Below are 15,286 nucleotides of genomic sequence, written 5' to 3' on the forward strand. Positions count from 1 at the left end.
TATAATATTAAATCATAATCAAACCAAACTACGAAAACAATCAAAAAGTAATTTTTTTGGTTCAATTAAGTTGATTATTTTTAAAAAAAAGTTAACTTTTTTCAAACATTATGATTTTTTATTAGGATTGAAATAAGCTTATAAACAACAATGAAGAAAAATATATATGATTAAAAATACAGCATAATATTTTTTAAAATAGAACTAGTATTCCTCTTAAAAAAATAAAACTATTATTTTATTCTGAAATATAAGAAGTAATAATAAAATATAACAATTTAATTTGGATTTTGGGAGATAAATTTTTAATGACGGTCAAATCAATAACCAAATTAGTAATTTTTTTATAAGAACATTGATAAGAAGTCGCGTTTTATATATGGAAAACGCGTGTATTAGGTCCTACTAGTTGTTTTAGCCGAATCTTTAGCCTTAAGATATGGAAGAGGCGGTTCCGGGATCAAAGGCAAAGGGACACGCCCTTGAAGTGTGCCAATGAGCCCTTTATGGAATATTATCGGTCCAATCGTTATTTGATGATACACATACAAGTCATCCACATTACTTGAAAACATTCTCAAACTTTTTTTTAATTCATCCATATAAATTCGTCCACGACACATTAGTTTGGTTCAATTTTTGTAATATTTTCTCTAAAATTCAGCATCAACCAAACTACGAAAACGATCAAAAAGTAACTGGTTTGATTCAATTAAGTTGATTATTTTTAAAAAAGTTAATTTTTTTTCAAACATTATGATTTTTTTATTAGTATTGAAATAAGTTTATAAACTGCAATGAAGAAAAATATATATGATTAAAATTACATATAATTTTTTTTAAAACAGAACTAGTATTCCTCTAAAAAAAAATAAAACTAGTATTTCAGTCTAAAATATAAGAAGTAATAATAAAATATTAGAATTTGATTTGGATTTTGGGTGATAAATTTTTAACGACAGTCAAATCAATAACCAAATTAATAATTTTTTTTATAAGCACATTAATAAATGTTGGATTTGACTATGTTTGAACTGATGCGTAAAAAAAATTGAAATCAAACAATTGATTTTGAGTAATTAGTGAGTTTCTTAAAATTTGAGTTTGATTACCGATTAAAATAATTCTTTGTCAAATTATTATATTTTATTACAAAGTCGAACTCCGGTTACCATAACTCATTTAATTTTACATTTGACCAAAAAAAACATTTAATTTTACATGGATATTCCCTCAATTTTATTTTATTTTACTGCAAATATGATTATATTTAGAGCATTCATAATAGAGACACCCATTTTTTGATACTTAAATAGGTTCAACCACGTACAGATAACTTATTTATAATTTTTTAATAATCGTACTTAATAAACACTCAATCTTCCAACTCATCATCTCACACAAATGTGCGCAAATATCTTAAATAAGACACACTAATCAACTATCAATAATTTATATCATTACATTTTAATTTTTTAATATTAAAAAATGTAAGTCCTACTAAAAATTGGAGTCTTAAGTGAGATTCTCGATCTATCTTAAAAGACCTAAAAAAAATTCTCCAGAATAAAGGTACCAATGGGTGTTAAATGTTTAAGACCCTCTTTTACCCGGTTTAATTACGGCACAACCGTTAGATTTGGATGTAGTACAGAACGCGTGTCTAAATCCAACAATTTTACAGCTGCATAGATAGATAGATACGTACAATCGCATTGTTTCAAATTTTATGCCTCCACTCTTTCCATTGGGCTAAACCGCGCAATCTTTAATATTAATTCAAGGAAGAATATTGTATAAAGTACCAAAAGCATTCAACACCATAATCGTCATTTCACAAAAACATCCCCAAATAAAAACCACTACCTATTGATTGAAACCAAAAAAAAAAAAAAAACATAGGAAAATGCAAATACCCAACAATTTTAACAGTACATGACAATATTATTCTCTATCTTCATCATCATCGTCCATAGTTTTGTTTTTGTTTTTGTTTTGTCCTTCTTCTTACCTCATTCCTTTTTTTCAATTTCAAACCTTTTCCTGTCCCTCTCAATCAAATGAATTTCTTCAACCCCTGACAAAGAAAAAAAAGGAAAAAAATTTATCTTTTTACCCACCCAGAATTGACAAAACCACATTTTTCAATTTTCCGACGAGTATCTTATTAGGGTTAATCGGAGAAGGTGGTTTTTTTTTTTTTCAATTTACGAGGTCGGTGTTTTTTTTGTTAACGTTAGCACCGGGTGCGTAGGATTAGGAGCCTTGAAAAAAACAAGTGGTGTTTTGTTTTAATCGTGAGCGTACACGTGTACGAAGATGGGAGCGGAAGTGATTGTGACGTGGGGGACATGGGAGGAGCTTCTTCTTGGTGGAGCTGTTATCCGGCACGGCACTGGTGATTGGTCCGTCGTCGCGGCGGAGCTCCGAGGGAGAACTCCTTCTCCTTCCGCTATTACACCCGAGGTAATAAATATTAATATTAATATAATATTCCACTATTTTATTTATTTATTATAATTTGTTACATATTTTTTATTACTATACTCTAAAGTCAATTCAAACATAATTTAATATTGGTTTAGTTTTTGAAACCGTTACATTATTATTACATGGTCCTGATTGACAATTCATTAAACTATGATTATGCTAGTATAACTTTAATAATTATCAGAGTAAAAACCCATTTTGGTCCTTTGCTCTTGGCACAATTTAGTTTATGATAAAAAAAAAAAAAATATTACACCTGGTTTTTATTTCATGATAAAAAAAATATTTTTTAAATTCATTGAATAAAGTGAAATACATTAATTATTCAATGAATTTAAAAAAAGTAAAGTTTGACCGAACACATTAGTCCCTCTATTATAACGAGTTAAATCTAACAGCTTGATTTTGTTAGGGCTAAATTGCAAGTCTCTATTCTGGCTATTAATTCGGTTAGAATTTTAAAAATAATTAAATAAAAAAGTAAAATTGTGTTCTCTTGACAAGGAAATGTTTAGACTTTAGACCCACATTCTGACTGGAACCGAAGAATGTGAGCAATAATAATAATAATAAATGAAAAGTGCATGCATATGCATTTTTATTATTGAATTGAATTGAATATGGCTAGTTAAAGCAATGCATGATGTATGGAACAAAAAGAGTGTTCTATTTGGAGAACGTGTTTTGCGTATACAATGGTTATGGGTAGCATTCACGTGGTGCCAATTGTTTTGGTTCGCCACTTTATTCAATTTGTTGTATCATTATATCATATATGCATATGGTTGTTGAGGTGGTATATTATGTACACTTTTGTTCTAAGTATTTGTTAACGGCCAAACCTCTATTTTAAGCACATGGCTTGGAGTTCCTAAAACACATGCTCGTGTTCTGTAAAATGCTAAAATATATTAATGGTCTCAATATTTTTCATTCATTTTCAAATGGGAAGTTGAAATACGTTTAATTCAATTTGTTGATGTACTTGTGATTTATTAACTCAATTACTATGCTAAGTTATGTTGGTGCTAAGTTGTAACAATTACTGTCATAGTTTTTTTTTTATTGGCAAAGAATTACAGTCATAGTTTAAGTGTAAAAGTTACAGTGTCTACTCTGCAGTTTAGAAGAACATTCAACTTTCTAAATCTCAATTGTTTCATAGGCTCACTCATTTAACTATTCCACAAACATTTCTAAGTTCTAAGGAACTTTTCATTGGTGAAGAACCTAACATATTTAAATAAAAAGATGGTGTATAACCATGTGGTTTGTGATTGTTGGTTCGTGACATGATATCAGAGTCTCTATAACCATGTGGTTTATGTCTCAATGAGTGTGCGATCTACATATGATTCTTGCTACTTACATTGATGAGATGGCTGAGCAGCCACTCTTATCATTCTTTATTTCAGATTAAGCTTTATTTAGTTTATGTGTCATATGCCAAAGCCTTCTTGTTAGGTTTATTTTGTTCCTAAATTTGGAACACATGCCTTTTCAACTGTTGATTTTATTGTTGATAGTGAATTATCATTTTTGCAGGTCTGTAAAGCCAAATATGAAGAATTGCAACAGCGCTATTCAGGCTGCACGTAATTAGAATTGTTCTTCTCATTTAGTTTTGTTTAAATTTTCCCAACTTGGCACTACATCTTTTTTTAGTTTAGATTTAATGACAGACCCTCGAAAGACAGCATGACACTTGTATAGTATATCTCTTTGTATTATATGACAGCATAGCACCTGTATAGTATATCTCATTGTATTATATGATAATATGGCACTGCTAGGGCTTGGTATGAGGAGCTTAAGAAGAGAAGAGTAGCAGAGCTTAAGCGAGCTTTGGAGAAATCAGAAGATTCAATTGGGTTAGTTGCATAATAACTATCTTCCTTTTTAAGCTGAGATTATGTCAACAAATTAATGTTCTGAAATACAACTAGTCTCAATTTCTTGTACGTTTTTATTCAATGAAATGTCGACCAAATCTATAGGTTTACACACACTAGATACTTTTTATTTTTTTAAGTCAAATTTTTGTAAGTAGTTGTTAGAAGATTTCTATGATCCACTGTTGGTTTTTCATCGGTTTGGGTGTAGTTAACTGTACATCTTTGTTTCAGGTCTCTTGAATCAAAGCTTGAATCCCTCAAGGCTGACAAGAATGAGAAAATAGATGATTGTCTTGTTGACAACAACTCAGTTGGACCAGAATTAGATGTTCCTTCACAGAAATTAGAGAGAGTTGAATCTTCTACTAAAGAGTTGTCAAAGGATGGGCTATCTGCTGGGAGTTTTACACATCAAACCGATACAAACTGGTCTCATGAATGCCAGGTTCCAGCAATGTCTTCTGAAGACATGGAGATCTCGCCTGGTGTTTCAGGGTCTATTGAACATGAGAAAGTTTTGAATATAGATAAGTTGGCAGATACAGCTGGGAAAAGAGATGATTGTCATGTTGACAACGACTCAGTTGAACCAGAATCACATGTTCCTTCACAGAAATTGGAGAGAGTTGAATCTTCAACTAAAGAGACGTCAAAGGATGGGTTATCTGCTGGTAGTTTTACACATCAAACCCAGAAAAATTGGTCTCAAGAATGCCAAGTTCCAGCAATGTCTTCTGAAGACATGGAGATTACGCCTGGTGTTTCAGGGTCAACCGAACATGAGAAAGTTTTGAATGTAGATAAGTTGACAGAGACTGTATATGAAGGACATGGAGGGTGTTTTAAAAAAAGGAGAGGAAAGAGAAAGAGGAAGGATTGTGCCAGAAATATTAATGAAGCGAGTGTGAGAGAAAGTGATTTTTCAATTGATGTGTCCCGGCTGAAAGAAAGTTCTACCAGCAACTGTGGTGAGGTTGTCAAATCTTCTGGTGTAACTGAGGAGAACACGAACTTGAAAAAGGATGGAACGAAAGATCTGATGGCGATTTTAGATTCTGTTTTGGAAATTAAAGGTGCTTCTTGCTTCTGTCGCAAGCATGATAGCCAGGTATGTGTAAAAGATCCTGTTCACTCCCTTTAGTTGATTTTTCAGTTTTTTAACCTCAATAATGTTTTTGATGATAATAGGTCCACTAGTTTATTGCCATTTGCATTTCATCTTTAATAAATATTTTTTTTCTTCCACATTAGGCAATGAAAAATTTGGAAAAAGAATTCAATGTTCACTGAACCAAACAGACTAATTTTGGAAAAACAATTCAATGTTTCAATGAACCAAACAAACTTATTTTGGAAAAACAATTCAATGAACCAAACAAAAACTAGTTTCATGTTTTCACTTTTTACTATTATGTTTCTATATTTGGATAAAGAATCATTATTAAACACCAATTTGGATGATTATAAATTTCAACTATATCTTTTATTGCAAATTTAAATATGTTTTTCGTCAATGTAAATATAGGGTTTCTTCTTTTGATCCTTTTATTCTTGGTTTGAATCTTCGTTTATTTAGTGCTGACATGACTGACAGAAATACATGTCATTGCTGCTATGTATGAATAATAATGCTATGTGCTATTAAGTAAAAATTGAAAGTTTTCATGTTATTCCTACTTTTGAAATTGTTTACGAATGGCGAGTAGAGATTTGCTCAAGGAATGGCAAGTGATATGATTTGTTATGCACAATTTTTTTGATAGCAGAAGCGACAAAGGTACAAGCAGTTAATCCAGAGACACATGGACTTTGACACTATAAGGTCAAGAATTAGCAACAAAACAATTGATTCAGTGGTGCAACTTTTCAGAGACATGTTTCTATTGACCACCAATGCTTTGCTGTTCTACTCCAAGAACACCCGTCAATATAAGTCTGCACTACTCATGAGAGATATTGTCAAAGAAAAACTGACGGAGAACAGGAGGAATGTCATACATTCTAATGTCGACATTGTCTGCGCTACTCCTTCTTTGAAAGTCCCAAGTGTCCGCCCTTGTAACCAGAAGATTAATGTTGCAAAGGTAGCCGATGGCAGCGATCCTGCCTCGGGGGTCTCAAATAAATCCAAGAAGCCTAGTACTGGTGGTAGTAAAGAGAATTCTCCGTCTTCGGTGAAATCCTTACACATCAAGAAAGCTGTCGGTGGATCTAAAAAACATGAACCTGCAACTCCGAATCTTATGAAGGAAATGAAGGAAAAGAAAAGACGGAGAACTAGGTTATGATGCCAATGATTTGAAACTTGTTATATGAAAAATAGTTCTAGATTACAGTAACTAACTGGTGGTTTTACATCTGTCGGAAAATCTTGTGTAGTTTGTACATGTTATTTTTGTTTTTGCCAAAAGGAAGTATATCAAATGGAGAAGTGACAACATAGGATATTGGCACATCGTGTTTGCTTGTGCTCGTTTACAATTTCTTATTCTTATAATATATATCATTCAATGCTTTTGTAAAAAAAAATAAAAAATTGAATACTTTCATGGCCAAGGCACAAACTGGAAAATGTAGGAAGATGTTAAAGGAAATAACTTTTGTTCGGAGATTACTATCGGACAAACTTTCAACAAAAGATAATTTAGCTACTTGTGAAATTATTTTTTTTAAATCACTATGCGTGAAATTATTAACCTGGACGCACTATTATACATATGTAGACATGAAGTTGAAGAAAGTTTACAACATATATTCTTTGACTATGCGTTTTTGCGGGTGTTTAGACTACAATTTTGCATTGGTAAGGTTTCTCTTGCGCTCTTTCAAAGGATTCTATACACCACGTTATCAATTTGGTAGTTTATATGTCTCTAATAACATGGTCAAAAGATGTTTTTTAGGCAATCTGATTTGTTTGTATTTAGGTGATATGGAAAGAACCTAACAACTATGATTTTGGTCATAAGGTATCAACTCTTTCTCTTATGCTTGATAAAATTGAGATTGAGGTGTGATGGTGACTATCAAGTCAAAGGAGTTTGATTATGACTTGAATTAACGATGAAACTACCCCTTAAAATCTATCGGTTATACACGTGATTATTGTGTAAGTCTTATTCCTGGTGCCTTTTCTTCGCACACCTTGTATTAGGTTAGCCACTTTAATATATTTTTGGCCTTTTTTTCTTCTAAAAAAAGACTACTATAATTAATAAGGTATACAATCATACATTTTGAAACAGTTTTAAGGAAAATAGTAATATAATGAGAAAAAAAAAATGTAAAGAAAACGTTTTAGAGATTTTTTTTTTTTTAAAAAAAATGAAAGTTTATATATTTAGAGAGGAAAAAGAAACATTCATTAAGAAATTTTTTTGACAAGACATTTTTGGGGGATGTATTGGATTAGGATTCTATGAGATTTTAAAAGACTTTTTAATTATGAAAAAGTCTTGTGGTATTCAATCAAGACTTTTTGCAACTTAAAAAAAGTCTTGTGGTATTCAATCAAGACTCTTTGTCATTTTAAAAAAGTCTTGAGGTATTCAATCAAGACTTTTCATCACTTAAAAAAAAGTCTCATGGTATTCAAAATCATTCAAATTTCGAAGGATTGTTTAATAAATTGGATTTTGATGGATTTTGTGGGATTTTGTAGTGTAATTTTAACAAGAAAAAGTCTTTCATGAAAAGATGAGATTTCTTGGGATTGTTTTTCATTTAAAAGTTACTATCTCTCTCTCTCTCTCTCTCTCTCTCTCTCTCTCTCTCTCTCCCCTCCCCCCTCTCTCCTTTCTCTCTTCATCTCTCTATCTCTCCATTCTCTCTCTCTCTCTCTCTCTCTCTCTCTCTCTCTCTCCCTCCCTCCCTCCTTCTCTCCTCTCTTCTCTCTCTCTCTCTCTCACCTCTCTTAGAAAAACTCAAACGACTTCTCTAATTTCAAACACAAAATGAGGGCTGACACAATATTTTTTTTTGAAAGATTTGTAAGGGCTGTCATAATTTTAAATATGTACAATTGAATTTTGTGGGAATAACATTTTTAACAAATAAAAAATGTGTATGGAGAATAATGTGTTAAGAGTGTTTTTTAGTCCCTTAAAATCTTATAAAATCCATAAAATCCTTAAAATTTTAAAATCAATAGTAAAAGAATTTTTTATTGGTTTTATTTTTCTTTATTCAAACGCTATAATTTATTTGTTCATTATTTTTATCATTCACACTTGTAAGTTTGTTCTTTTTTCCCCTAAAATTCATTGAATCCTTTAAAATTTTAAAATCCCATAAAATCCTTTGAAATCCTTAAAAGTCAGTGTGATAAATCCATTAAAATCTTGAGTGTATAAAGTCTTTTACATAAAATGTCATTTAAAATCTCACAGAATCAATACAATCTCACACAATCTTTTAAAATCTTAAAGACTTTTTTTATTAAAATAGTCTTTTAAAATCCTAATCCAATACACCCCCTTTTGTCTTCACCCTGTCTCAACAAACTTTCAAACTAGAAAAGTAAAGAGACACCGTAGCGCTTTATTCGCAAACAAACCGCCGCAATCCCAATATTCACCGGAAGCACAGAACCTCTCCGGCGAAGAACAACCGTATTCCAGAAATCTCCGATTTGGTTTCCGTTTCCTCCAAAACCGTTCGAACCAGCTTGCCAGTAGCTCAATAGTCACGTGCACTGCGTGCGAGGAGATGGATAGCTCTAAACCGTTAAGACAGAGAAGTGTGAGCCGTTGTGGTAGTTTTGGAGATTCAGTGGTTACAGCCGTTGATGATGGTGCAGAGAAGGAAGGTTGTAGTTCTGCAGAGACAGTAGAGCCGTTGGAAATGAAGCGCGTCTTGACGGAAGAATCGATTTGTAAGTAAAAACTTATTAGTACTTTGTAAGTGGAACATCTAGTGATATAGCTAGTTACTATTTCATATTGTTGAGAATGATATGCATAATTTTTTTTTTTTAGAAGAATATACATTTAGATTTCTATTTTAAATATATTTAAGATAAGATATCATTAGGAAGTAATATAGATTCTAAATTCTGTTTAAGGATTTTTTTTTTTATATGCCTTTTTTGTTAAGAATATGGTTAGCAGAATTGATAATAATAATAATTATATGATCTCATTATAAAACAATATCAAATGAAGTATCTCTGGTGTCTTATTCTCTTAAGAAATTTATGCTGTAAATGTTTTCAGCGAGGAAATCACCTCTAACGTACTTCTTGGAGAAAGTTTCCAATGGAAATTCTTTATGGAACACAACAACTCTTGGGAATGAAAAAGGAAGAGAACGAGTTTATGACACTATCTTCCGCGTGCCATGGAGATGTGAATTGGTATACTTTCCTTTTCTTCATCAAAATTAATTGAAAGGAACTGTATTTACGGTTCTTGATGTTGTCTGTGGCTATAGTCTAGTGTTTGGCTGCTAGATTTTTTCTTCAAATGCATCAATTGATCAGAAAAAATAAATGTACAAGTTTTCGGGGAAGGATGTAACCTGAAGTTGTCCACTGACTGTGCATTAGTTACTTCATAATTGTGTTTGTGACTGTCTATTTAGGCATTCTACAATTTATGTTTTGGTATCTCAAATGCTTAATGCATTTGCAGCTTATAGATGTTGGCTGCTTTGTCTGCTTCAATTCGTTTCTATCATTGTTAACTATCGTGCCAACAAGGGTTGTAATGACCTTTTGGAAGCTTCTGAGAACAAGGTTCACCACCTTTCTTCAATATTACTCTCATAGTACTTTGATATCAATTCAGTGTACCTGTTAGGATTTAGATGATATACTTATCCCTATGTATCTTTTTGTTTTTTAGTTATGATTCGTGATTTTCAGTTTATTACTATCAATCTGACCTTTTCATGCTCATGACAGGAAGTTCAAGAGGCTGTCCACAATTGAGTTGTCGGATTTTGGCTGTTTTATTATTGTGGCTTGTGGAATCACCGTTTTGCAGCAAATAGGTATAGTTATAATCTGCTTCCATCGCCGTATCTTACACATTCCTTTTTGTGGTGATCAGGTTCTGTTTCTTGTACTGAAATTTGTGTTATGCTCAGCACTCGTAATTTTATTGTTGTTTTAGATATCAGCTTAATATATCACATAATCCGTGGTCAGGCAACAATCAAATTGTATGTGATCTACAATGTATTAGAGGTGAGCATGAATTAACCTTTATCCAAGTCTTACTGATTAATTTGGTCTCATCACATACCAAATTTATGCACCCCTGATTGGAAATAAATGGAAGTTTGAATGGTGAATCCTTAAATTCGAGATAAAATGTTACTTTTGGAAACTATTATCCATATGTTTTCTCCTGTTCTTTTTTTATGCGTTGCATGTACTTCTATCCCCTAGGGAAAAAAGAAAGTACAGTTGTACTTGTACTCGTACACCATTGCTTAGGTACAATAAAAAGAAAAACTAAATTATGGTGAAAATTTGCTGGAAGCTCAAATTGTAGATATGCTGAAAGAGAAAGTAAGTTTGACTAAAGCTGTTGTATTGACTTCAGTGTGATCTGAGATTTGGAGCAACTCAATGAAAAAAATAACCAAACGAACAGTATGAATGGTGTAATGCATATGATATGGGTTTCTGTAGTGTTGTCTGTAACTATTTGACCGGTTTCTTTTCTGAACGACTCTGATTGTAAGCTCAGAGGTTTGAGGGTTCTATTTTAGTCCTCTGTCTTATGTCGATTGCCTTGTTTCTTAGTAATCTGGACTGAAACTTATATTGTTACTCGTCCTTAAACTTTCTTGCAGATATTTGATAAATTATGTCAAAGTTTTAATGGGGATGTGTTGCAAATGTTATTTCATTCTGCTGAAGGACTTGCAAGGTGTCCTCCTGAAACGCAAAGCATGAGATTCTGGATATGGAGATTTATTTCTGACCAAGTTTTAGCTGTTGTTACAACTAATATCCTTTTTCTTAGGACGATATCATGATAGTTCTTTTTTTACCTGTAGTTACTTTGGGTTAATTTCCTTGACTAGTCATACTTGTTCATTCTTTTATTTTATTAGCTCAGGCAATCACTTTATCAGCATGCATTGTTGCTCACTACAATGCACTACCAGCTTTGCTGGTGTCAAACAATTTTTCTGAGATCAAAAGCTATGTGTTTAAGGGATTCAAGAAGGATAATGTTCACAGTATGATGTACTTTGGTGAGTTATCTTTCCAACAACATTTGGTTTTCTTTCTTTGTTAGTAGAGTATTTGGGATTTCATTTTGATTCATTTCAAACATAAAAAAGGGCCTTAGTGCCTTGTTTCATTGTCTAATAGTTAGAAGACTATTTAAGTGAGTCCTTGGAGCTATAATCTCCCAATTCTCAATTACGATAATGGTAAACTAGTAAAATTGCTTAAATGTTTTGAACTGTAAAACTTGACTGATTTTTATTTTCAATGCAACTTGAATTTAAGAATATGTGACCTTTTTTCTTTTTTGACAAAAGAATATATATGACCTTCCTTTGTCACATTACGTTCCACCGTACCTTAACCTTTTGGTACACAATACAATTGCTTCTAATAGGTCCTACATTTGATAAAGTGCATGCTCTGCGTTTCTTGTTTAATCATAGTTATGATGTACTTTTTATATGTGGTCTATATTATTTTCTGTTTACCTATTGCTTATAAACAGATTCTATAGAGAGATTCCACATCTCAACATTTATCTTATTCGTTTTGGCTCAAAATATTCTGGAGGCAGAAGGTCCCTGGTTTCAAGGCTTTCTCATTGTAAGATTATTTGGAATTTTATAGCACCTAATATATATTAAATAAATTTATCAAAGTGCAGACCAACTTCCTTTGTTGGCTCAGTTTTCTTAGTTCCGCGCTATTTTGTGTGGTGCAGAATGCGCTTTCGGTTTATCTATGTGAAGTGGCTATTGATATTATCAAGCATTCGTTCATTGCCAAATTCAATAACATAACTCCCATTGCATACTCTGAGTTCCTCGAAGCTTTATGTAAACAGGTATTGTCATTTAATTTCATGTGGATACTAGCATTGTAATATGACTAGTAACTACTGCTTAAATGGGTATTATAGCTGGAACCATGTTTGTGTAATGTTGTTTATTTTAGAGTAGCAGCTTTAAAAAAAATGAAATTTTCGGTGGATTATCTGAATCATACTTGATCGAAAAACCGTCAATTACTCAATTGCAAATGCTTTGAATTTTTTTGATCCAGCCTGCGCCCTGCAGTATGTCTTGATCAGTGAGGAGTATGGACTTCTTTGTTCCTATTTTTTTTATTCGCCAGCATGGATTTTTACTAAACTGAGAACAGAATATATAGTCCAGTTCTTCAAAATACATAAACTAACTTCTTTCCTTTTCAATTCACTATATCTAATGGGTGTCATAATTGGATTATCTGTTTCCTGATATAATAATGGAGAGCTTCTTGGGTAGTCAATGTTAAGCAGTTTGTACATTGAATGGCAAGTTAACTCAAACCTACTACATACATTTATTGTTTCACTGCTCAAATTGAATACGCTTCACGTCTACTAAATAATCTATCTTTAGTTAATGATAGAGGATCCATCTCCATGTGTGTTCATTTTAAAAATGAATAACTTATGAATTGTTGCAGTTTCTCATATAACAACAAAGTGAGCTTAGACATGCATTTTTTGCGAAACAGAAAACAGCGGTTTAGTTAACATTTGACAAATCTTTCTATTATGTGTTAAGAATAACAAGTTTCTGAATTCTTGATTTGTTTTGTATTAGGACCAGCAATTTGCAGTGACATTTTGTCTATTTTCTTTGATGCATTTTTCAAATACATAATTGTCATGTTTTTTGTTTTGTAGACTCTACATATACAAACTGAAGACGCAAAGAAAAATTTGAAATTTGTCCCTCTTGCTCCAGCGTGTGTGGTGAGATTGAAATTATTTTAGGGCATGTCTGGAAGGACGGTGAAAGGGAAAGGAAGGTTAATATTATAACTTATATGGAACGGTTGTAAGGTCAAATGAAAATACTCACTTTATTTCTTTAAATTTAAAACAGCCTCTTGTGTAAAAACAGGGTAAGGCTGCGTACAATACACCAAATGGTGGGACCACTTCCTGAACCCTGCATATGCGGGAGCTTCAGTGCACCGGGTTGCCCTTTTTTGCCCTATTTCTTTAAATTTAAAAGGAAAAAGTTTATCAAATATGATTTTTTATTAGAAGGGGGAAATTTTACCCTCCGTTCCCTTTCCCTTCAAGGTCCTCCATCCAAACACACCTTATTTATTAGTTTCCTGGTTTTCCCTCTGGTTTATGGCTGCTGATTTGGTGCCTTTTTTTTTTTTTTTCTTCCTAAGATCATTCGAGTTATGGCTCCAGTATACGCTGCCAATCTTCCTTACAGTCCACTTCCGTGGAAGCTTTTCTGGATTATGCTATTTTCAGCAATAACCTACATTTTACTCACAAGCCTCAAGATTCTAATTGGCTTGGTTCTGAATAAACATGCCACTTGGTATGTTAACCGCTGTCAAAGGAGGAAGCATCATCTTCATGCAGATTAGATTAATTCAGGGACCTACTAACATGATGCACTCTGATATTTAAAGATTCCTTTGTTTGTGTCTGAAGCTTACAAATGGAAATAACTTCATAAGATAGCGAATTGACTTAGCGGTCATCATCAGCACTTGGCAAGTATATGTAAACAACTTGAAGTTCATCCAGAAGGTTTTTGAATTTGCAGATGAGCCAAGTTCCTCCTTTGCAGTTTTTGTTAGCAGTAGAGTTTTTACAAAATGAGGAACATGAAGTCAGGGTTGTGCATTATTGATAGCACCCATTTGGACTTCCAACACCAAGAAATTACATAAACTTATAGTTTGTATGTTGTATTATTTATGACTATAATCATGCTAGAATTCTTTGAACATGAAGCATGTGGAATATATGACAAATTGAGAAGAAAGACACTCTTGCCTTTTGGGGGAATGTATGTTTGGTGGCATGGTCTCAAAGCTCTTTACTTGGTGATGGGGCTAAGCACTCTTTGTTGGAATAACTAACTAAGGTACATAATTTGTGTGTGTCATGATCAAATCTTTGTCAATTTCAGCCGACAGCATTCTCAAAATAAGCGTGTGCTACCCTATGGGGGCAAGTACTTAGACAGGCAAAAATACGCACATTTTTTTTAATGGAGAACATAAGCACACATTTTCATCATTCTAGATCTATTACATGTGAATAATCTATTGAGGTCTTGGAATAAATGTTCTTGTTTTAATGTTAAAATGTAATAAATCAGGACTAGTAGTAGTCAAGTAAAACAGGTGTATATGATAATAACTAGTAGTTGAGTAAGACAAGATAAATAACAATTTGAGTAAAAAGAATACTATAAATATTCAGTTTTTTTTTCTTCCTTTTTTCAAGTTAGCCTAGTGGCTAGAGCTCGCACATTTTAATTATGGAGAAGTGGGGTGTCCGAGGTTCGAACCCCGACGCTTGCATGTAATATATAATATCCCTACCAACTGAATTAAACTCACTGGGATAAAATAAATATTCAGCTTTTATTTAGGTTAAAAGAGAAAAACACCAGCCAAATAAATAAAAACAGAAAATGGGAAGATAAAAAAAACAGCTGCTTGCAAATACTATAAATGGTCAATATGTCATGTTTTAACAGTATATTTTTGAAAAATGTATTTCTTTTCTTTAGAAAAAACAGTTTTTTTTAGGGGAACAACAATATCATTTTTTTTATTAGTATATGCTTTATATATATAAATCAGAAATGAGATGATCTATTTCGGGTTTTATGTGATTTTTTAATATTGATATGACGTGTGGCATGCAATTGCACAGTGT

The 15,286-nt window shown here is 32.4% G+C and overlaps 2 protein-coding genes across 3 annotated transcripts; both read left to right on the plus strand.

Annotated features, from left to right (window-relative positions):
• Positions 1–1,803: 1,803 nt before the first annotated feature.
• On the plus strand, positions 1,804–6,866 carry LOC146932423 (uncharacterized). 2 transcript variants are annotated; one of them, XM_085704080.1, is made up of 5 exons: positions 1,804–2,466; positions 4,036–4,085; positions 4,284–4,361; positions 4,617–5,493; positions 6,149–6,866. In XM_085704080.1, exons 1-5 carry the CDS (start codon positions 2,320–2,322, stop codon positions 6,671–6,673), a joined length of 1,677 nt encoding a protein of 558 aa, XP_085560206.1. In that variant the 5' UTR covers positions 1,804–2,319; the 3' UTR covers positions 6,674–6,866. The 2 variants fall into 2 exon arrangements, with proteins under 2 accessions (XP_085560206.1, XP_085560208.1); XM_085704082.1 differs by having other exon boundaries at positions 6,152–6,866.
• Positions 6,867–8,874: 2,008 nt separating this feature from the next.
• LOC146932424 (protein POLLEN DEFECTIVE IN GUIDANCE 1-like) lies at positions 8,875–14,381 on the plus strand. The gene is made up of 11 exons (XM_085704083.1): positions 8,875–9,258; positions 9,599–9,738; positions 10,016–10,119; positions 10,288–10,376; positions 10,499–10,572; positions 11,187–11,343; positions 11,427–11,594; positions 12,080–12,177; positions 12,296–12,418; positions 13,268–13,336; positions 13,771–14,381. Exons 1-11 carry the CDS (start codon positions 9,093–9,095, stop codon positions 13,975–13,977), a joined length of 1,395 nt encoding a protein of 464 aa, XP_085560209.1. The 5' UTR covers positions 8,875–9,092; the 3' UTR covers positions 13,978–14,381.
• Positions 14,382–15,286: the final 905 nt, after the last annotated feature.

This window comes from Medicago sativa, chromosome 4 (assembly GCF_051527215.1).
Source record: "Medicago sativa cultivar Bolivia chromosome 4, Bolivia_mono, whole genome shotgun sequence".
Taxonomy (NCBI): domain Eukaryota; kingdom Viridiplantae; phylum Streptophyta; class Magnoliopsida; order Fabales; family Fabaceae; genus Medicago; species Medicago sativa.